Raw genomic sequence first — 24051 nt, 5'->3', positions numbered from 1 at the left:
AAGGGAAGGGATAGATTGAAGGGTGGTGCCAAAATTGAAAGGGGAAAGAGGTTGAAGGACAGTGAGAGAGGTTGGAGAAGAGAGTAAAAAGAAGCTGCTTACCCAATTTAAAATCGGTGAGATGTTCCTTGGGCTGGTTGGTCTGAGGACCCAGGTCGTAGGCGGATCTTTTTCACGGAGCAATGAGCAGGAGGACAGGGGATTGTCTTATCAGTTAAGGCAGGAACCGGTCATTTTCACTTCTTTTGTGATTCTTCAGGTGCTTCAGGCCATCTGGATGTATATGTGCAGGCTTGGGCTCAGAGGCCTGACGTGTGTGTTTTGTGTTTTTCTGGATAGGCATTCTTTCCTATGGAAGGGGTAAGCAGGGGGAAGGGAGCTCACATTCATCAGACACCTACTATGTATAGGAAACCTTATGTGTCCCTGGAAGGGTGGACAACCCCACATGTGAAACCTCTAGTGTGGTTCTTTTTGGAATTAACTACTATGCTCAAAAGGGCCTAAATAAAATACTAAATTTTAACATGCTGGAATTTTTCTCTTTTTTTCCTCCTTCAAACATTTGTAGCTCTTTATATGTGGTATTTTCCCTGCCTCAGAAGGGAAAGAGGGTGCCTTTTGGGGAGGTTCTCTTCCAGACTCCTAGAAGAGAATCTGATTTAGCTTAAATGCACAACCAAGGCCTTGCCACGTCACTGGCCAACCGCAGCCAAACTACTTCAGTCACAGAAATAATTAGGACACTTCTGCTTTTTAAGGAAAAGATGATTTCCCTGGATTTTTTTCCTGTGAGGACGAGGGATTCCAAAACCCAGCGAGGTCAAGCACAGTTCGCCAACTTTATTTTTTGGGGCCCAGGGCATTTGCTTCCCGAAGTCAGTTGCGAAACCGTTTTCTAGCGCGCACGGGGCTTTCAACTCTTCCGTGCATGCGAAGGGCTACCCGAGACGCCCCCTTTATGGACTTGGCCATGGCTACTTTTGTTACAAATTAACGTCTGGGACTCGGGCTGCTGCGAATAGGAAACTCCCGCGATTCGCTGCCCAGGTCGCCGCCCTCCCAAGAATGGACTCTGCACCTGCCATCCATGCCCGCTGGTACACCTCGCTCACTCGCACGCTTAACCCGCCGGGACGCCCCCGACCTCCCACCTCCTCCCTAGCCACAGTTCGTCCCGCCCTTCCGTGCAGACTCCGTGGAGTCTGCGCGCTGCGGCGGTCGGGAGATTGTGAAGGGCACCTCCGGCAGCCAATTAACACCCGCACACTGGGCGGGACCACGCTTGGGCAGGCGGAGGGGGTCGACCAAAGGCGGGGACTTTTGAATGACAAGGATGACGGCCAACCGTCGGGGGTTCTTTTACTGCGCCCCGCCCCTGAGCCGGCCGCCCAGCCCCCGGAGCTGTGCCCGGCTCGGGGAATGTCCCGGGTGGAGCTGGCGGAGTCGCGCGCTCTGCTCCACCCGACGCGGCTGTGTGTTCTAGGCCTGGCTCGCGGCGAACCGAGATGGCAGAGCAGTCGGACGAGGCCGTGAAGTACTACACCCTAGAGGAGATTCAGAAGCACAACAACAGCAAGAGCACCTGGCTGATCCTGCACCACAAGGTGTACGATGTGACCAAATTTCTGGAAGAGGTGAGTTGGGGATGAGCGGTTTGGGGCGCAGGGAGCGTGGGCCGGGTTTGGGGGTTCACTGGCATGACCTGTCTTTCGCGGCCCCGAGTCCGCATACGTACGCCTGGGCGCGCCCCTTCCCCGAGTTCGCTCACCTGCGCGTGTACGCCTGGGCGCGCTTCCGAGTCCGCACACCTGCACGTGCACACTTGGGTGCCCCCCACCACCCCCATTCCGCACACCTGCGCGCGCACACTTGGGAGCCCTCCCCGAGTCCGCACATGTGCTCGTGTACACCTGCGAGGTCTCCTCGAGTCCATACACCTGCGCGTGCACACCTGGGAGCGCTCCCCGAATCCGCACACCTGCGCGTGCACACCTGGGAGCGCTCCCCGAATCCGCACACCTGCGCGTGCACACCTGGGAGCGCCCGGGCACGGTGGCATCATCGCTACGTGGTCCGGGGGGGCGCACTAGGCAGGAGCTGGCGCTCGGGCCCTGTGGCGGTGCTGGAGCAGCCTTCCGGGGAGAGCGCGCAGCTATGCGGGGGATTTAAATGATCCCTTTCTCCCTTGAGTTTGAATAGAAGGGTGTCCTTCCACGACCGGCGGCATACCCGGAGTGGCCGGCTGGAGACCACCCACCCCGAGAGCTGCGGATCCCGCCGAAGGGGACCCCGAGTGCGGAGGTCGGGTGTGGTCCGGGCCCGCCCTTCCCTTGGCAGCTACTGGCCGACCTTGGGGCCCACATCCACTCGCGTTCACCTGGAAGAGGCCCGGTGTTAATTAACCTTTTCCTGGCTTTGGCAGCCAGGTGCCCTGCTTGAGTCCTGAGACCGCGGTGTGTGGCTCGAGCAAGAACACAGCAAGAGGCCAGGCAGAGCAGCGTACGTTCTGCTGTCGGACTCGCCCCTAACAGCTTTGGAAGGTGTAATAGGGAACGTTCGTTAACTTAAAGGAAGACATTCCTTTGATAAGATTATTTGCATTCGAATATAATTTTTGCCACACACGCTAAGGGGCGTTTTTGGTGGTTGTCTTAGATCCTCTGGAAGTGTTTTACCACTTTTGGGGAGTCTGAATCATGAATCTTAACGCATGCTCACGCCCCTCTACCAATAAATAATGAGAAGGTTTAGTGATGGGAATTTTTTATATAGTCCAGGAGCAGGGAGACAAAGAGAGATGCCTGGTCTGAGCTGGATCACAGTTTACATCAGAGGACTTTGGTTTTGCAGAAAATGTTAAAATCAAAAGGCCTGTTTTAAAAAACGAGGCTGGGCCAAGCACGGTGGCTCACATCTGTAATCCCAGCACTTTGGGAGGCTGAGGCGGGTGGATCACTTGAATTTAGGAGTTCGAGACCAGCTGAACCAACATGGCGAAACCCCATCTCTAACCCCCAAAATACCAAAATTAGCCAGACCTGGCGGCGCACGCCTGTAGTCCCAGCTACTTGGGAGACTGAGACAGGAGAATCCCTTGAACCTGGGAGAGGTTGCAGTTAGCAGAAATCGCACAACTTTACTCCAGCCTAGAGGACGGAGTGAGACCCTATCTCTAAATAAATAAATAGAATTAAATAAAAAATAAGGCTGGAGTTGATGTTTATTGGTAAGGTGTTTCACTCTGGAGCAGTACCCAAAGATAAAGTCGTGTTACCATTTAGTAAGGAGGGGTTTATATTAGGGAATCAGAGCTGACCTGCCCTCTCCCTCCTGCCCAGCTGCAGATCCTGGCATATAACAAACATCAGTTCTCATTAACTCTAAATGTGGAATTTTAAGACACAGTGTGTGCTTTGTCTGTTTGTGTTTATAAAAAAAGTAGCATAAGAGAATATTAGGATATTTTATATTATGAAGCATTTTCTTTCTTTTGTTTTCTTTTTTCCTAAAACGAGTTTTTTCAACCCTGGCACTGTTGACATTTTGGGCCAGCTGATCTTTGTTGTGGCGTCTGTCCTGGGCATTGTAGGATGTTGAGCCACCTCCCTGAGTTCTACCCACTAGATGACCGGTACCACCACCTCCCCTATTTTTTTTGTTTTTGAGACGGAGTTTTGCTCTTGTGGCCCAGGCTGGAGTGCAATGGCTTGATCTCGACTCACTGCAACCTCTGCTTCCTGGGTTCAACCAATTCTTCTGCCTCAGCCTCCCAAGTAGCTGGGATTACAGGCGTGCACCACCATGCCCAGCTATTTTTTGTATTTTTAGTAGAGACAGGGTTTCACCATGTTGGCCAAGCTGGTCTCGAACTCCTGACCTCAGGTGATCCACCCACCTTGGCTTCCCAAAGTGCTGGGGATTACAGGCGTGAGCCACCGCTCCTGGCCCTACCTCCCCTATTTATAGCAATGAAAAATGTCTCCAGATATTGCCAGAGGTCCCCTAGGGGACATAATCTCTCCAATTTAAAAATTACTAAGGTTACTGTGCTTGACTTTAGGGGTTGATTTTCAGAGAAGATAACAAGGAAGTGAAGATTATTGTTAAAATGTCCTCAAAACCATTTACTTTCACATTTCATTCCTGTGAGTCAGGAAAGGAGGGATTGTGCAAAAATTTTCAGAGAAAAACAGAGATGAGAACAAGCTCTTGAGTGCGTAAATTAGCTGAAAACAAATTCCTTTATTTTTTCTTACTCAAAGTTTTTGTGGAGAATGCATCTCAAATAAAATGAACAGGAGGGTGGCTGACCCCAGGAACGGCTAGGAGGATGGCGTGAGTGAGGAGGCTGGGGTGTGGGAGAAACACAAGGAGTTTGGTTTCGTCCTGTGGACTTGAAGGGGTTGGAGAGATCTTCAGGCGTCGGGAGAACTGCATGCGCTTCTGCCTCCGCTGTCTGCCAGCATGTGGTTCTGGGAAAAAGCAAGGCCACTTAGCCTTTCCCTGGATTATGCCTGCCCTGTCGGCTCGTCCCGATTCGACCTTTTATGGACGTATTTTTCCATTTGCTGTCTTTATATTATTTGCTTTGACTTTCTATGACCATCTCTTGCTTATTGCATATCCTGGTCATTGGCTTCCCAGCCTCCGGCAAGGCCTCAGGTTCTACCTGAGATTCTAACCAGGATTCCTTGCAGGTGACTTCCTGTGCTCCTGGGATTACATCTCAAGCATGCATCTTCTCGCTCAGAGCTCTTCAGCACACTGCCCTGCCAGGTAGTTCTTTTATGAGGCCAGTCTGTTTAAACATCTCAAACCTACTTTTAAAACAGAAATGAGTGCAGAATGTCTCTTTCTTCCCTGCTTGCCCGGTCCTCCTTCCTGTCTTCTGTTGTTGAAAGGCTCCAGAATTTCATGCAGCCTTTGTGTGTTAACTAAAAAATATTTTATCTCACCTAATTTACCTAAATATGAAAGATTTTTCTTCCCCTCCTAACTCTCAAATGAGCTTTCAGTCATTATGGGCTAGACCTTTGTCTACTGTGAGATCCCCCATCCGTATGGACAAGATTTCTCATGACTATTTCCCCTTCGTTCAGAATGTCCTAGATTTATGTGCATGTCTGCGTTCATGTTGAGAAGGTGTGTGGTGAGATGGTGGAGGGATCCTGCTCTGCTGGCAGGTACAAGCCAAGAACACAGGTTGAAGCTCAGCTGTGTAGTGTGCGCTCCGACCTCCTGAAATAATGGCCTCTAAAGCTGTTTTTGCTGTTCAGGAAGAGGGGTAGAAACCTAAGAGGGAAGACTGGTTTATTACTAATGGCAGTCTACATAGCAGCAGGTGCTTAGTTACTGTCTGATACTTAAAAGATTTTGAGCTTTATTGCCTACATATTTTGAACTAGATTTTTTTTCAATCCTGAGTTATAGTTTTTGAGTTTATATTAGTGAAACTGAGTCTGCTGGATCATAGAACTTCAAGGGACAGTTCTTTGAAATGAAAACTTAGGCATTTAGGGCTGGGGGAGAAATGTTTGCGTTTCCCTTTCTGTGATTTGGGCAGCAGCATCTATTCAGGTTTTAAAAGAGCTGTGGAAGGGAGAGAGAAAGGTATCCTGTAACTAACAACAGTTACATGGAAGGGAGAGAGAACAGTATCCTGTAATTAACAACAGTTGCCTTAGATGTTGCTTTTGGTTCAAGTCAGTGGGTGTTTGATTTGTGACATAGATGTTGTCCTGGAAAACTTTATAAAGCAGAATGTAATGTCTTTTTGTCAAGTTGTCTCCTCTCCCTTTACATCATAAAAATGGAAACTTGTTTCTGTAGAACATTTTCTAGTGATCCTGGAATTCTGATAGTCTTGGACCTGAGGCTTAAATGTTCTTTACAGCATTCTGCCTCATAGAAGCTATTGGCTCCTGACTCACTTTGATTTTTGGAGTCTTAAGAGTGTTCTTTCTAGCAAGTTTTGTTGTAGGGACTTGCTGTTTGATATTTTCCGTTGAACATGGCTGCCTACGTTGCGTAGACCGGTGCTTCCAAAGCTTGGGGATTGAGGAAGAGAGTGTGGGTGTTGAAATTCATTGCCCTTAATTCTGAAAAACATAGAACATGTATCTTTACCCTTGTTAAAGCTACCATATTTAGGGCTAAAATGCTAAAGGCTTTTGCTTTTTGCAAGAAAATTTGATAGTATTCTGAATCTTATGTTACTAAATGGCTGCAGTTGGCAAATATGCCTTTGATGCTTGTAAAATGGGAACATTGTTATTATTTAATATATACCGTTAGGTAAATAAAACTTAGAAATTATGGAGTCCATAGGAGGGAAACATAAAGGTATTGTTGGTAGTGTTGGTGGCTTAGGCATCTTGGGTAAAGTGATAGCAAAACCACATCTTAGAAGGCCACCTGGGGAACGTGAACCCGTAAGTCTTTTATATATTTCTACGTATATCTCTGTATTTTTTGGTAACCTGTTGCTACTTTTGAAAAGAGATTCCAAGAGGCAACTTTGTTTTGAAACAGTAAAAAAAAAAAACTAAAGAAACACCGAATTAACTTTTGCTTTTTGATGATCTTAAAGGTAGTTGAAAATTGTAAATAAGGAAGGGAAAACACATGCAAGCCAGCTTTGGTAAATCAAGGAATAAATAATACGCACAATTCTACTGAATGTGAATCTCTGGTATTCTGACAAGTCCTCCCGGTGAAGATGGCTGATAAGTGCCTTTGTAGTTGAGTGGAGTCTGAACAACCCTGTCCCGCTGGGCATTCACGGGAAAGCATTGGGCTGGGGTTAGGAAAACTGGACCTGGTCTTAGACCTATCATGGAGGTGACCTTGGGCAGGTCAGGTAGTTCTTTCAGTCACTTTCCTTGTTCTGAAGTGGGGACTCTTGTGTCACTGGCGTCTGCATTGGGAGAAATGATATGTGTGAAAACACTGGAAAAAGTATGTAAAGAGAAGGCATTTAAGTGACTATATTTTGATTGAATAAAAATTTTAAAATAAATTGTTTTTATGTGAAAGGTCCATTATTTAGTAGGAACATATCTCAGAAATTACAGTGTTTACTAGTAAACAAAATGACTCAAAATACAAATAATTCACTTGAAACAATTTTCAGGAATGTGTGCTTTGCACGATTGGAAATCATCCCATTTCGGGAGCTTTTAAACATACGACTTTATTGTGTAAGGCAAAATAATACATGATCATGTTAAGGAAGTGGACAGTGTGGAAAACTGCAAAGCAGAAAAACAAAGCTGCCTGGAGCTCTGCTCTCCGAAGGTGGCCAACATGAGCAGTTGCACACTCACTACTACAATGTCCTGCTCGTGGATGTGCTTTGCGTCCATGGAAATATGCTCTGCATGCTCTGTAATCTCCCTTTTTCTCTACTGGACTAGGTGTTGAGGGACCAGTCCTGAATTTAAGTAACTCCTATTCCCAGGCTGCCTCCTTACTGTATAGAGGGATCCTAATGTACGGAATCCTCTCTCCTTCCATGTTTTTAGTTTCCCACTTGCAATTACCTCCTTATGGTAGATCTTTGTAAGTGGGATTCTTGGGTGAAAGGATGTACACTTCTACTTTTTTTTTTTTTTTTTTTTTTGAGATGGAGTCTTGCTCTGTTGCTCAGGCTGGAGGGCAGTGGTGCAATCTCAGCTCACTGTAGCCTCGACCTCCTGGGCTCAAGTGATCCTCCCTCTGGAGTAGCTGAGACCACAGGCATGAGCCACCATGCCCAGCTAATTTTTATATTTTTTGTAGAAATGGAGTCTGTTGTTGCTCAGGCTGGTCTCGAACTCCTGGGCTCAAGTACTCTGCCCGCTTTGGCCTCCCAAAGTGCTGGGATTACAGGCATGAGCCACTCTAAATTTGGATGGATGTTACCAGAGTGCCCTGGGGTGGCACGCCAGTGTGTGCGCTTCTCGGTTCTTAGGAGTGGAGAAACTTGGTTGCACCTCATTCAGCTCCCTTCCTGAATTATTTGGCTGTGTACTTCTGTTGAAAAGGGAAATGTATGGAATACTTTTTTAGCCCCTTTAGCTTATAAATTCTCTTAAAAGTGCAGCTGTGGCAAGTAATACCTTGTCTATTCTATGAAAGCATTTCATTGTTTGAAGGCTCAAAACATCAGAAAAGTGACCGGAGGCAGCAGCTGCCTACATGGGAAGCTGAGTAGCGGGCTCAGAGCCATTTTTGGAGTCTCAAGAGAGTCCTTTCTAGCAGGTTTTGTTGTAGGGACTTGCTCTTTGTTATTTTCCATTGAACACGGCTGCCTACATTGCATAGACCAGCGCTTCCAAGGCTTGGGGATCGGGGAAGAGAGTATGGGTGTTGAAATTCATTGCGCTTAATTCTGAAAAACAGAATATTTTAATCAAGTGTGCTTTCTTCCCTATTACCCTTGGACCTAGTTTTCTTGGGAACATGGTCTTGAGTGTATATGGTAACTGGGTATCTGCGCCTTTTACTGAATTCCAACATGGGGACCGGGAGGGTGAGCTGAAGATAGGGTACGGACAACTCAGTTCTTGCTGTTGATAGAATCTGGCCTGTGCTGCCTGTTAGCTTAGAGCTGACATCTCTGTGGATAATGGCAAGAAGTTACTTTCTTACATCCATAGAATTCTCTCTAGCAGGCCCATGCCAAAATGATGGCCTCTGAGTCAGCACTGATGCTGGGGAGGTTCTGGAGGGGTCGAGGGATAAGGGATGTGGACTTAGGGGAAGGGGTGGAGTGATTCCTAACCTCTAGGCTCAGTTAAGGGCCCCCTCTGCCTGGCTGGTGGGCACAGGAGCCTGTTTGAAATGGAATCACTTGAACTCTTCTGTAGTGGAGGGCCTCGGGAGTGTCAGTTTCTAGCTTGTTTCTTTCACTGCCTGCTATTGTTTGTTCTTGGCAGACCTAGTCCTCAAGCTTTGTGCAGCTATGTCCAGAATTAGCCAGGCCACAGAATATATCCAGCCTTCTTTCCCTCATCTTCCTCAGAAAGTGTTAAGTAAATGCCATTCATGAACTCTCCCCAAGTAAATGCTATTCTTGAATCCTCCCCTCCCCAACAATCCCTAGTGAGCTAATAAGAAAAGTGATAGCAGTGGACATTGGCTGAATGTTTATGGACATTCAGTATGTGCTAGGGAGTACGCCAAGTGCTTTTTGCACATAAAACCTTCTTTGCGTTTGTGCTTTTAATCTTTCTTTCTTTCTTTTTCTTTTTTTTTTTTTGAGATGGAGTTTTGCTCTTCTTGCCCAGGCTGGAGTTCTATCTTGGCTCACTGCAACCTTCCACCTCCCAGCTTCCAGCGATTCTCTTGCCTCAGCCTCCCAAGTAGCTGGGATTTACAGGCATGCGCCACCATGCTGACTAATTTTGTATTTTCAGTAGAGATGGGGTTTCACCATGTTGGTCAGGTTGGTCTCGAACTCCTGACCTCAGGTGATCCACTCGCCTCGGCCTCCCAAAGTGCTAAGATTACTTTGGGAGGTAATCTCTCAAAGTGGTGTGAGCCACTGTGCCCAGCCTGTGCTTTTAATCTTCAAAACAACCCTATGGGGTCAGTGGTGATGGTGTCCTCCCTTTTAAAGGTAAGATGCTGTGTCTTAGGGAGATTTTGCAACTTTCTCAGCAAGTCCCACAGACAATAAGGAGCAAAGCCAGGGCTTCAGTCCAGGCTGCGGGCACTGCGGCCCAGTGTCTTCAGTGCTGAGTCTGCTGCTGAGGCTTGAGACCCAAAGAGTGTTGAAGAGAACCTAGTGTAGCTTTAAAAGCAGAAGTCCATCCCACTGATACAGAGTTGCTATCATTTGCTGGAGACCTCCATCACTGGAGAGTTCTCTGTAGGAACGAGGCAGAAAGCAAAGGGGATTTGTGATGCAAAGATCTGAACAAAACCAAAACCCTTGGAAGGTTAATGGGCAAAAATATGCCTTTCTTTCCATCTGTTGTCAGTTGACTATGTTGCCTTCTAGGAGGTGAAGGAAACAGCCATTCTTGTTTCTTGTAGAGGAGTTTTTAAATAGACGGAGTCGGGGCGGAGTCTTTACGACCTCAGTTTGTTCGTGACCCAGATGCTGCTCTCACCTGGCAGGGGCTGCATCATCGGTGTGGTTTTGGTTTGGAGAGAGATCGTTTACACATGTGGTGGGTATGTGTGAGGAGGCATGTGTTGTTTGGGAAAAGGCCTCTTAAATAACTGCCCTGGGAAGGATTGTTTAAATGGAAATCCGAGGAGGTTCCTGCTCCGATAAATCCCTCAGTGGGTCCCGCTCATCTCTCGCCCGCCCCTTCCGGGTCCGTATCCCCTCTGCATCTGCCACACGGCTGGTTGCAGGGTGGTTAGAACATCTTTCTCTTCTAAGCTGAGAGCAGATGCCCTGGCATGGCCTCTCTTATATCTTTTCCACCTCTCATGGTGGCCACTGGGCAGTCAATTCTCAGGATTTCATTGGTTCCCTCAAATGGGTGGTGGTTTTATTAGTTTTCAGCTTGAGTAATAAATGCTATTTACTTCTTTAAAAAGTATGATTTCTAGAAGAAGCACATACAAACAAACTTCATCTTTTGGAAACAGATTGTCATTTCTCTGTTTATTTCCTTTCAACGGCTTCCTGTTGCATTTAGAATAAAATCGTATCTCTTTGCCCTGGTTTGGAAAGCTCTGAGTGATCCGGCCCTTACCTACCTCCCCCACCTCAGCAGATAACACTGTGTCCTCACTGCTAATGCCCACACCTGATCACATTGACCCTTTCTCTCTGTTTCTCAAACAAGGCAAACTTGTTTTTGCCTTAAAACCTTTTCTCTCTTTTCCCCTGTGTCAGTCTCGACCCTGTTCAGGTCTCAGCATGGTGTCCCGTCCCGTTTTGCGCCTCTGCTAGCAGTTAGACCCACCTGACTGTGATATGCTGCCTGTCTGCTGCTTTCTGCACACGATGAGGGCTCCTGCCTGTCTGGCTGCTGTGCACCTGGCCCATGTCTGGTGCCAGGAAGTCACTCTTCCCGGGATGGAAGAGGAGAGGAACAGACACGAGCCCCTGCCCTGTGACTATCTTTTTTTTCCTCCTTTTTCATACATAACACATACTAGTGTGATCCCTTCTTACTCTGCGGCCCTTGTCCGGTGCCAGGAAGTAACTTCCTAGGACGGAAGAGGAGAGCCTGGTGGAAGAACAGACACAAGCCGCTGCTCTGTGACTGTCTTATTTTTTCCACCTTTTTCCACGCAGGGCACATACTAGTGTGATCTCTTCTTACTCTGTAGGCCTTGGCCTGGGATTTTATCCCTGAGGATTGCGCACTTAGAAACTAGTGGGACTCTATTGTGAAAGTCTGGATTGTGACATAGTCTCAGGGCATGGAACACAAGAATGGCATCGAGGGAGGCTCCCATGCAGTCAGTAGAAAGGATGAGGAGAATTAAAGGTGAGGGGAGCACTTTGGTCTGCATTTTCCAGTCTCTTCCTGCCCAGAGCCCGGGCCCCCACCTGTGCCTGAAATCCTATTCCCCTTTGCACTCACAGACGCTCCCTAAACCACCCAATGTTCCCTGGTGTAAACCAGGCCCCTCTGGGCCGCACCCCGCTGGGTTATTCTCGTCAGTGTTCCTGCTGTTTTTTCTCCTTTCCTGCAAAACACACACACGGACACACACACACACACCCTCCTCTCCTGCAGAAACACACACACTCGCTTCTCCCCTGAAACACACACACACAAACACACACACAGAGCCTCCTTTGACTCTCCTGCCCCCTCCAGGATTTACTCATTTTTCTGCTCCCCTGAATAGTAGAACGCTCTGAAAGGGTTGTTAAGCCTGGTCTCCACCTCCTCCATTCCCTTTTAAACCACACCCATTCACCACAACTTCTCTTGCCAAGATCTCCCAGGGTGCCTTGTGTCAGCTCTCAGTTCTCCAACACAGTGGCTCAGCAGACTCTGACACAGATGCTAACCCCTCTGGGTTGCCATCCTCTCCTGGTTCCCTCCTCCCTCTACCTCCTGTCTCCTTTTCCCACTTCTCTTCTGTCTGACCTCCTTACTGGAGGACCCCCCTGGGGCCTGGGCTTTTCCGCTTTGGCAGGCTCACACAGTAGCATGGCTTTAATGTGCTAATGAATCCTGGATTGTCACATCACATCCTGGCCAGAAAGACCTCTGTCCTGAACTGGCTGTTGTATCCCTGAGGCTACATCACAGTTAGATGTCCAGTAGGCTTCTCACCCTAAGGTGGGAAACACTGAAGTGGTTTCCTGTCCCACACCTGCTCCCTCCGCATGTCTCCATCTTAGCAGATGGCAGTTCCATTCCCCCAGCTGCTCAGGCCAAAAGCCTGGGGGTCGTACTCCTCTCTTCCGTTCTCTCATACCCACATCCTGTCCACCAGGATGTTCTGTGGGCTTAACTTTCATGATGTCAGAATCTCACCCATTTTTTACCATCTCTACTGCTGTTCCCCTGGTTGGAGCCTCCATCTTCTCTCGCCTGGTCCCCTTTTGCCCCCAACAGTGTATTCTCACTATAATAGAGTGACATTTTAAAGTCAAATTGGGTCAGTATACTCTGTTTAAACCCTTCAAGGACTGATTACACTGCCCGTTTTTAAGACTTAGGATATGGCTGCAGTCATCAGGAAAGTGTAGTTCTGGCAAAGGGACACATACATGTCCATGTAGCAGAATAGAGAGGCCAGAGATAGACTCACACAGAGATTTCCACCTCATTGACAGAGATGGAAAAGCAATTCCATAGAGGAAGGATAGCCTTTTCAGCACGTAATTCTGGAACAATTGGACATCAATAACCAAGAATATAAACCTTGACTTAAACCTCACACCTTATGCCAAAATTAACTCAGAATGGAGCATAGATCTAAATATAAAATGTAAAAGGTTTTTGTTTTTTGGTTTTTTTTGAGATAGGGTCTTTCTCTGCAACTCAGGCTGGAGTCTAATGGCGTGATTACAGTTCACTGCAGCCTCCACCACCTGGACTCAACTCAGGTGATTCTCCAGCCTCTGCCTCCCGAGTAGTGAGGACTGCAGGCATGCACCACCACACCCGGCTAATTTTCCCTTTTTTTTTTTTTTTTTTTTGTAGACACAGGGTTTTGCCATGTTGCCCAGCTGCCAGCTGGTCTCAAACTCCTGAGGCTCAAGTGGTCTACCTGCCTTGACCTCCCAAAGTGATGGGATTACAGGCATGAGCCACTGCACCTGGCCAACATGTAAAACTTTTAAAAGTGACTTAGGATTAGGCAAAGAATTCTTAGACATAGTAGAACTGTTATCCATTTTCAGTTCTTTGCACTAGAAGGTTATTCCCCCCAAATAACATATGGCTCCCTGCCTCACCTCCTTTGAGAACTCACTCACAGTCACCTCAATGAGGCATATCCTGACCACCGTATTTAAGCCTGGATATTACTGCAGCCCCCTGCACTCCTGAGCCCAGTTATGCTGCTGAGTTTTCCCCCTGTAGCATGTATTACCTTGTAACATACAGTATAATTTACTCATTTATTAGTTTTTGCTTCTCTGTGCCCTTCCACTAGAAATGTATGCTCTGTGAATGCAGGACTTTTTCTCTTTTATTCACTGATAAATCCAGTTCTTAGAACAATGCTGGCACATAGAAAGGGCTAAATATTTATTGATTGAATGAAGAATTAAAACTTTATAAATATAAAATACCAGAAAGCTGATGTGAAATGACTGTTGGGTGACATTGAATAATTTTCTGATACTTTATTTTATTTCTCCTTTGTCTCACCTGCATATTTCAACCCAGTTTATTATGATTAAACATGAAAGAGAGACCTAGTTATTTGGTATTGACAGGAAAAACAACAAAAGAGAGAGATGGGCACATGCCACTGTCAGTCCTGCTTTCTTCCACCTCTGGGCTCAGCGTAGGCTGTTCTGTTATCTCTTCTTTTGTTTTTATTTATTTTTAATTATTATTTATTTAAGTCTTACTCTGTCGCCCAGGCTGGAGTACAGTGGCACAATCTCGACTCACTGCAACCTCGGCCTCCCGGGTCCAAGCAGTTCTCCCTGCCTCAGCCTCCTGAGTAGCTGGGATTACAGGTGACTGACACCATGCCCGGCTAATTTTTGTATTTTTTAGTAGAGACGGGGTTTTGTGTTGTTGGCCAGGCTGATTTCAAACTCCTGACCTCAGGTGATCCGCCTGCCTTGGCTTCCCAAAGTGCTGGGGTTATAGGTGTGAGCCACCGCCCCCGGCCTTGTCTCATCTGTTGGCTATTCCAGCTTAAGATAGATCGTGGTTAGAATAACAGCCTCTCTTAGGTCATCACTCATCAACTGGGCCCCCATTTTGGTGGCTTGCATATTCTTCTGAGGACATTGGGTTGCATTGGGTTACAAAGCAGGAGGTAAGCTGTGGTAGCTTTGGGCCTGGCTCTGGGCCTGGCAGGACTGGTCCCACAGTGCCCTCCTGCTCTTGTCCCTCAGAAGCAGGCCTGTCCCTGGTCCTTCCCTGTACCCCAAGGTCATCATGTCAGAATTGGTGGCTTATGTACCCTTCAGAGACTAGAGGAAGAGTTAGCACACCTGCTTTATTTTATCCAGTGAGACAAGTGTAGTAATGGTAGAAGTTGAAATATTGGTCAGGGCATAGTGACCAAAATTTGGTTCCCAGTACGTTTTAGACCACACATTTACTAATTCAGTTCTAAAAGTAATTAAGAAGAATTTTGCTTATCTTTTTCAAGAAGGGGAAATTCTAACAGCATTCTGCAGGATGGTTGCCAGCTCACAGTCTGTCTGTGAGACCTGTCTGCCCTTGGCCTAACTAACCTTTAAGAACCATCTCATGTAGAAATGTCTATTGTTCTTTCCATGTTTCTATGAATGTGTGCCATTTGGTTCTGTGGTTCAGTAGAATCCAGCCAGTTGATTAAATCCAGAGAAAACTTTTGAGGTTGAAGGAGAGGTGGTGAGAAAGGGGTCCCTTGGGTTTGGTGCTGGAATTGGCCTTCAGTAATTTACAAAGGCCAGGAACTGTGCCAGGGACTATACACAGTCTCTGTGGCAATATAAAATGGGGATGAGGAAGAAGGGAAAGTGAATTGATCTTTCTTGAACATCTCTACTTGCCAAGGAGTCTACTAATTAATTCACTTAATCCTGCAGATGGTTAGCTGCTAGATAGACTGTGCCTGAGGGACTCAGGAATCATCTGGACTTAGACCTCTGTTAGCAGATCTCAGGGAAGTGGCTCTCCTCTCAGTACACACAGTGGTTAGGAGACCTGGTGTGGAGTCAGGCGGCCTACGTTCATTTCCCAGGGCCTCCCCTAACTGACTCCATCACCTCTGTCTGTAAAGTGGGGATAATAGTAATGGTAATGCCTGCCTCTTGGGCTTGTGAACTTTGGAAGGGTCCACACAAGTGCTCAGAGCACTTCCCTATACACAGTGAGCGTTTGTTAAATGTTACCCACTGATATTTGCCATTATTTGTCCCTAGACTTGTTCCCTGGCTGCTAGAGTGGAAAGGACAGAAGTTGAAGGCATTTTTTCAGGCTGTGAAATGCAGAGCTCTTCGGCAGAAACTCCAGGTGCTGTCTTCCAGTCTGGGCTAATTTCTCACTGGAGACCCAAGCCCTCACCTGAGCCATATAAAGTTACCCCTGTATCCTCCATGACACCATTGTGTTCTGCCTCAGGGCCTCCCTGTGTCTGTGTCCCAGGCTTGGGATGCCTCCCCTTGCTCACTTGGTGAATTCCTGCTGAAATGTTCACACAGAGTCCAAGCGTTGCCTCCTGAGTGACCCCTCCTGGGCCCTTTATCTGCCTCACACTCCTGGGAGAGTTAATCCCTCCATCTTTTGTGCCATGACTCCCGCACCTGATGCTCACCACATTTAGCTATTTGTCTACATATCTGTTTCCTTACTAGTCTCTAACTTCTTGAGGGTGTGGCCATGACTTTGCCATTTTGGTAGCAACAGAGCATGGCTTGGCATTTGTCAGATGTTTGAATGAGTTTGTGGGTCCCGTAGGCAAGCTGGGTGACGGCCAGAGGGGCCTCTTTAGTTTCGTGCCGTGACCTTCAAGGTGAAATGGGAAGTAATTCCAACAGTGCTTGTGGGGATTCAGTGAGAAGGTGGATATGAAGCCCTGAGTTGGTGCCCCGTGCAGACGCTGGCCCCTCCACAGAGTCCAGAATGGAGCAGGACAGAAGTCTGATGAGCTCAAACCAACTTGGAGGCCATCACCCTTTCCCGTCTTAGAAAAACAGCATCCGGAAGTGAGAGGAAACGTTTGGTCAGGGCATCTTGTTATCGTATTCTAAATCTTGCATCAAGTGTTCATTCTCCAAACTCTTTCGAGTTGTTTTCATTTTTGGCTTAACTATTGCAGATAAGCTCTTTAAATAAGTTAATTTTTGCCTAGTCATGGTTTATGGACCATCTCTTTACCCCACCTTTTTTGGTAGTGTCAAGCATTTGGAATGAAAGATCCTGTTTAAAACTCCAGAATGGATGGACTTCAGTCACTTAGCATTGCATTTAGGTGAAAAGGGTTTTTTGTTACGGTTGTCCTTTTCGAACATCTCTTACTTGCCAAGGAGTCTGCTAATTAATTGTATGACTTAATCCTGCACATGGGTAGCTACCAGACAGACTGTGCCTGAGGGACGCAGGAATCATCTGGACTTAGACCCCTGTTAGCAGATGTCAGGAAAGTGGCTCTCCTCTCAGTACACACAGTGGTTAGGAGACCTGTTGTGGAGTCAGGCGGCCTGCGTTCATTCCCCTGGGTTCATTTTTGCTTGGTTATGCAAACCCTCCGAAGGCATGACTTTGACCTGCTGCAGATTGTCATATTGTAGTGTCGTTTTGCATACGCTTTTGACTGTTTAATAGGGACAACCTTGTAGTCAAGTGGAACCCTAACAGTAGGGTGTGTGTGCACACGTGTGTGTTTTGTGAATCTTTTGTACTTGGTAAGGCCCAGAAAGGCAGGGCAGATGACAACATTTCTTGAGGTTTAGAAGTATGTGAAATTTTCTCCCAAATTCTCAAAAGGGAAATTTATGAAGAAACTTTATTTTTAAGACATCTTTTTATATTTAAAGACACTTTGTTCAGAAATGTAAAAATGGTCATTTTATTTGCATGTTCAAAAAAAAGGTGGGGGGAACTGAACTCTCAAAGTCAGAAAGCAGGGTTCCCATTCCACCTCCCTCGTGAGCTTTCAGTGTGGCACTGGGCTTCATTCCTCTGCGTCCCATTTTCTGTCTGAAAATTTAGGATGTTGAGTCTCTGAAGGTCCTTTGCACCTCTAAGCCTCTGGGATTTTTCACCTTCACCCCACGGTTTTGAGTCCAGATCTCCAGCTCAGTTGTCTGGTTTTGATGCCGGGCTCACAGAGGAGGTGGAGGATAGTGGGCTGTGCAGGAAGCTGAGAGGAGTTAAGTATTAAGGCTGGCGCTTGTGATGGGTCGAAGGGGAGAGATGGGGTTGGAGAAGCCTCCGAGCTGGGTCAGATCCCGGTGCTGCGCTGGTGTTGGAGTGTCTGATCTGCGCACCGCCAGGTCCTCCCCGGCCACCCTACTCTGTGGCGATGGCTCCTCCAGCATGTTCTTCAAGCCTCCCCTTTTCAGTTTCTTCATCTTTATGTATCTGCTCTGTGGATCCACATCCTAACTATTCTAAAGGGGCTGAGGTTATTTTTTAATACGTCCCACTTTTCCAGACTCTACTGTGTTCAGGCAACAATTCAGATGCCCCTTCATGTTCCTCTTGCTGCTTGGTGCATGTCAGTCCCTGATTGGTAGGAAGCTTCTCGAGGCTCCAGACTGTGTATTCATGAGTTTCAGATGCTTCTGCATGTTCACACAGGTGGCGTTTCTTGACTAAATGATTGATGTTGTAATAAGAATTAGGCTCAGGAGATCCCCTGATACTGGCTTAAGCAGGACAGGAGTTTATTTGCCCTAAAGAAGTAAGCTTTGCCACCAGAGCTGTGTGATAGCTGCGTCGCACTCCCTTCTTGGCCAGTCCTGGGGACAGCCTCATCCTCGTGCTCGGAGGCGGTATCTTCACTCCAGGCAGCAGGATGAAGGAAGACAGGGCACAGGGGATCCAGCACTCCAGAGGGAAGACTTCTGGAAGGTTCTTCCATTCCATGAGCCAGAGTTTAACCACCTGAGATACGCAGCTGCAAGGAGGCTGGGAAGTAGTTCTAACATCTTTCTTTGTTGGCCATTCCCAGCTCAGAGTTTTCAGTGTTAGGGAGGAAAGGAGAAACAGACATTGGAGCAACGAACAATTCCGCCTCCCTCCCCCTCACCTGATTTGTTCAACTAAGGGCACCTCCTGTGATGCATGGGTGTTGACGCTCTCTTTGAGAAGTTCCAGAGGCGTTTGATTTAGCTGCAGAAATTCACCACCGTAGGTTTTTGAGGAGGGTACAAGAAATGGTGAAAACAATATTTGAGGTTGAGATCCCAGCAGCAGTATACGCAAGGGACAAAAGTGGGATAAGGATTGGACTGAGGAAGAGCAGCTGGCAGCTGCAGCCAGAGGCCCTCCGTAGTTTCCTTTATCTGCTGTCAAGTGAGCCAGACTGTTAAACCTTTGACTTTGAGATTTTATAACTTGTTTCTCCAAGGCCACTAAAATGTAGCAATTTTAGGAGTTAAGGGCAACATTAAACAAAACTATTATTCTGTATCAAGCTTAAGACAATCTCGTTGGACCTAGTTATTTGAGGAATATAGCTGGCAAAGATAATTCCAAAAATATAGTTTATACCCATTTTTACTTTCTGGGTAGAGTAAGGAACTATAAAATGGCCCTAGAAACAACAGGAATGAAGAATAGGCCTGGTAATCGTTTTCACCCAGTGACCAGTTTCTGAATAAGTAACAGTTACAGACTGCACATTCAAACCTAGAGTGACTGATTTTACCCACAGCATTTTCTTTCTCCTTAAGATTATTGCCTTCACACTAAGAATTTATTATTTATTGAAATCATCTGTATCGTCGCATCAGATTTATTTTATCTTGCCAGTTTTTATAGATCCGCTTTTAGTGTACACTCTTAAGTAGAAAATATAATTTTCTTGCAGTTTTAAAACTCCTTTATACTGTGGAATCTCTAATAATACATTTATTTAGCATTTCTCTTTGGACTCATTCTAAAAAGAAGTGGAAGCATCACTTGTGTATATTTTCTCATTCTTGGCCTCTTAACATACGAAGTTATCTCAAGATCATGTCTTTATTGATTGTACTTACTTTACAGCTGACTTGTGACATATTTGCACTATTGTGCTATTATAAATCACCTTCTCCTATTTTACTCTGATACTCATGTTTTCTTGTATGGGAAATTGGACTCCTTATTTTCATGTGGAAGCAGCCATGTGTGCACTCTCTCACTGTTACTTATTACTGAAGTGGGGAGCATTTGAGAACTGGAGAACGGCGTGCAAATGAAGAAGGCCTTCTAGGGACTGGCTGTGCCATGTGAACAGTCCTGGGTGTGCCATCCATGGGGCCTGCCAATATTGCCCGGAAGGTTTGGGTCAGCTTCTTTTTTGTGTGACCTTGGTGGAAACCACTGAGCAACATGGCATTAAACAGGCCACGTGTCTTCCCAGCGAGGTTCTTACAATGTAGGTATGAAGGAAGGAAGCCCTGTGATCCCTGGGGGAACTGTGAGTGTAGACCTGGTCCTGATAGCCTTGGCATCTCTCCTGCAGGAAGAATCCCAGGAGCAGGTGAATCCCACCTGCATTGAGCGTCTTTCAGTTTAGAGCAAATCCTTACTGCTTAGAGTATATTTAGAAAGAGGCATGGCAAGGGCCATGGCTAGGCCGGCCTCATAGGTGATGAGCTGTATGTTGCCCATCAGCCTTAAGTGTGTTGCTTTTTTACAGCTGGTCACTCAGCAGTGTCTATCTGAAAATACTGGCTTGGTGCTATTAATTAAGGATGAAATGAAAAGCTTGTTTCTGTGTGTTAGCATTGTCCAAAGGACTGTAAATAGTGCTTAATTCATTATGGATATTTGATGCCCAGTGAAGAATAATTTACCAAGTTTGTAAAAACAGTATTTTCTTCCTTTTTAAACTCTTTTATTTCTTAGGAAACCAAGGCTGTACCTCTTAGATCCTTGAATAGCGCAGAGGTGCAGGAAGTGCCGTTTGTTGGGATGACTGGTGTTGGGCAGAGGGGTGACCTTACCCTCCAGTCGGTCACTCAGCACACAGGGGCTTCTTCCCTTGACTGTCCTTCTAGCTGAGATGACCTAGGCTTTCCTTGAAGTTATTGATACCATTCAGCTAGCACTTCATTTTCTGCCATATTTGCATTCCTTTCATTTTTGTGCATACGTATTTGGTGGACCCTTGACCTTGATAAATCCTCAGCTTTACAAGTACAATTACAACTGTGTTTCTCACATTACATGAAGTATAACTGAAAAGGTTAAGACACCAGATTTTTAGTGATAGTAAAAACAAGGACTAAAGTCATAAAACTCTTTTTTTTTTTTTTTTTTTGTTTTTGAGATGGAGTCTCACTTTTGTCACCCAGGCTGGAGTGCAGTGGCATGATCTCAGCTCACTGCAACCTCTGCCTCCTGGGTTCAAGCAATTCTCCTGCCTCATCCTCCCAAGTAGCTGAGATTACAAGCGCCCACCACTACACCTGTCTAATATTTTTGTATTTTTAGTAGAGACAGGGTTTCACCATGTTGGCCAGGCTGGTCTTGAACTCCTGACCTCAGGTGATCCACCCACCTCAGCCTCCCAAAGTACTGGGATTACAGGCATGAGGCACTGTGCCTGGCCACCATTAAACTCTTAATTTATATTAAATTAATGCAAATAAAAGAAACGCTGCTGTGCAAGCCTTCTTTGCCTTGTCATTATCCAGACAGGAACTTCTTCACTTCACCTCTTGTTAGAAATACCAAAATTGTTAGAAATAGGTAATTGGTATTGTAAGGAAATGTCAGCATGGAGACAAAAGATCTCTCAGCAAAACAGTCTTTACTTTCTGCAGAAAGGGTGCTCAGTGGCAGATGGAACAATGGCGAGAGCACACCTGAACAAAGGAAAAGCAGACATATTTATCCCTTACACATTTGGTTCGTCCTTACTGCTACGTCCTGCATCCCTTGGCTGGAGCAGGACCTCACACTCTTAAACTGATACCCAGTTTGCTAATAGCCTAAAACTTTCCTAAATAGGTAAGTGCAAAGAAGAACAAAGAAGTTGCTTAGGAAAGGTTTAAGGAAGCAATAACAATTCCAAATGAGAAAGGGGCCTAGGCTGTGAGCTGGAATGTGTCCGTGAGCATGTCCAACAATTACATAGGATAGGGCTTAACAAAGAGTTACTAGCACAAAGCAAGGAGGCTTGAAGAAAGTTAGTCTTTAAAAGAATCTATTATTTCTAACACTTAGGATTTATTCTTTAACAAGAAGGGGAGCTTTGAAGAGGAAACTTTTTACTTTCTATACCTCTTTATGCCTTAGGGTTGGCAAGATGGTGAAACAGGTCAGGCTTGATCCTAAAACCTGCCACAGAGTCATCGGAGACTCATTTGGTCCTTGGCCATCTTCAACTTTTATATTGGCCTCCCCTTGCATGAGTCAGTTGATAGCAGCGTATTCTGCCAGAGTAGTTCAGTTTGTGGCAAACTGTTGTTCTGGAGATAGTTTGCACACAAGGTAACTACAGTTAATGTATTGTGTACTTGAAGATTGTTGGGAAAATCTTAAGTGATCTCACCACACACACACACACACACACACGGAAAGTACATGAGGTGGTGGATATGGTGATTAGCTTGATTGAATCATTTCACAATGCATATGTGTATCAAAGCCTTACACTGTATACATTACATATATACAATTTTAATTTTTATTTCTTAAATATACCTTGATAAATCTGGGGAACATTTTTAAAAATTAGAAGGTGAGAATCATCAAACTGCACTGTGGGATGAGGGCTGGAGAGTCAGAGAGGTACCCGTGGTAGCTATGGGGCTCATTCATTCCTGCCTTCAGGGAAAGTCACCCAAATCCACACTTCAGTGATATTTCAGCTACTATGAGTTTAGGTCCCATTGGGTCATCTGTAGACAGTCAGAACTATGAAGCTGTGTCAGGGAAGGCCAGAAGTCTCTTCTGTGCTATTTCTTTATCCCCAGATGAACTGCATGCTTCTTCAAGCTTGGATCACGTTGATGTTTCATGTACTTTTTTCTGTGCCACACAATGCCTTGCACAAAGTAGACAGTAAAATGTTTTGATGAACTGAATCAGACAGCAGTTAAGTATGAAATCATATGATTTGAATGGGAAGAACTGTTAGAGCTCAGAAAAAGTAGAGTGCTATGAAAGGAGTTGGAATGAGAGGGAAAGTTCCCATCAGCCACTGAACTGGTTATATATAATAATTACAAAACCAGTGTGTAAGAATGATCCGTGCTTATCTCATTTATTTATCCAATGAATACTTATGGGTATTGAACTAAGAGTTAGAGAAACAGTGATGAACAAGACAGATCCATGAATCTTAGAAACAAACTGATATGAAATGTCGCTGTCACTAGGTATGCTCCAGGGAGGAGCTCTGGGACCTCCCTCAATACCAAACCCCGAGGGTGCTCAAGTTCCTGATATAGAATGATGTAGTATTTGCATATAACCTAGAGGCATCCTCCTGAATATTTTAAATCTAGATTACTTATAATACCTAATGTAATGTAAATGTTAGATAAACAGTTATTAGACTGTATGGTTTAGAAAGTATTGACAAGAAAAGAAGCCTGTTCATGTTCAGTACGGAAGCAGTTTTTTTTCCTGGATATTTTCCATTCATGGTTGGTTGAATCTACGGGTAAGGAACCCGTGGATATGAGGGCTGACAATAATTGTAGGTAGTGACAAATACTGAGAGGGAAATACAGCAGTAAAGGATAAAGGTAATAGTGTAGGGACACAGGCAGGCTGCTTTAATTAATTTTTTAACTTCGTGAATAATGGGGTCTTGCTCTGTTGCCTAGGCTGGGGTGCAATGATGCAGTCATAGCTCACTGCAACGTTGAACTTCTTGCCTCAAGCAGTCCTCCCACATTGGTCTCCCAAAGTGTTGGGATTACCGGCGTGAGCCACCACACCCAGGCAGGCTGCTTTAGATGGGGAAATCAGGGGAGGGCTCTGAGGTGTTGACATTTGAGCAGAGCATAAGTGAGGTGATGGATGAAATCTTGTAAAGGTCTAGGAGACCAGCATCCCAAGCAGAAGGCAGATGTTGGGTTCTGAGATGGGGACCAAGGGTGGCCAGCTGGAGGGCCTGCCAGAGGCTATGTGGCCATGCCCATGAGCAAGGGCCTTGTAGGACATGGCAAATACTGGATGTTTGTGGGAACATGTTTGTGGGAACAGCAGTGGGAACCTGTTACCGTTAGAACATCACTGGAAGCATCTGTTTCATCTCTGAAACTCCTCTACTTTACCTTCTATCTCTGCACCACCATTACTGCCCCCCTCTAGACTATCGCAGCATGATGCTTTCCCAAGGTACCATGATCAGCTTCTAAAAGTCTTCATGGCATGGCAGTCTCAGGGGAACTGATGCTAGGAGGGTGGGAGACCAGCTCGGTGACAATTGCCGTTGTTCTGGGTGGTGGCAGGGGAAGTGGTGAGAGGTGGTTAGATTCTCAGTCCGTTTTGAAGATTGCCAACTGGATTGGCTGATGGAGTAGATGAAGAAAGAAAGAGGAATAAAACTTGACTCCTAGGCTTTTGACTGCAGCATCTGGGTGTGTGGCGGCAGCATTTCCTGTGAATGAAAGACCGGAAAGAGTGTGTTTTGGGGAGAAAGTGAGACATGCCATTTGGTCCTGTTGTGCTGGGGTGTGCGTTAGCTGTGGAGTGGAAGTGCTGAGTAGCTTCTGCATGTGGGAGGGACCTGGGGCTCTTCCACTGCTTTCCTTGGCTGACAGATGATACTCTAAGTGGGGAGACTTGATAA

General features: G+C 46.0%; 1 protein-coding gene across 1 annotated transcript in view; it reads left to right on the top strand.

Moving 5' to 3' along the window:
- Positions 1-1399: 1399 nt before the first annotated feature.
- LOC104656984 (cytochrome b5) overlaps positions 1400-24051 on the top strand; it is a 38959-nt gene continuing 16307 nt past the window's right edge. Inside the window, exon 1 of the mRNA XM_010356703.2 lies at positions 1400-1637. Within this exon, the coding sequence (XP_010355005.1) occupies positions 1509-1637 (129 nt within the window). The 5' untranslated portion in view covers positions 1400-1508. The remainder of the gene's footprint in view (positions 1638-24051) is intronic.

The sequence above is a fragment of the Rhinopithecus roxellana genome, chromosome 21 (assembly GCF_007565055.1).
Source record: "Rhinopithecus roxellana isolate Shanxi Qingling chromosome 21, ASM756505v1, whole genome shotgun sequence".
NCBI lineage: Eukaryota > Metazoa > Chordata > Mammalia > Primates > Cercopithecidae > Rhinopithecus > Rhinopithecus roxellana.
This window is presented reverse-complemented; position numbering and strand designations above follow the sequence as displayed.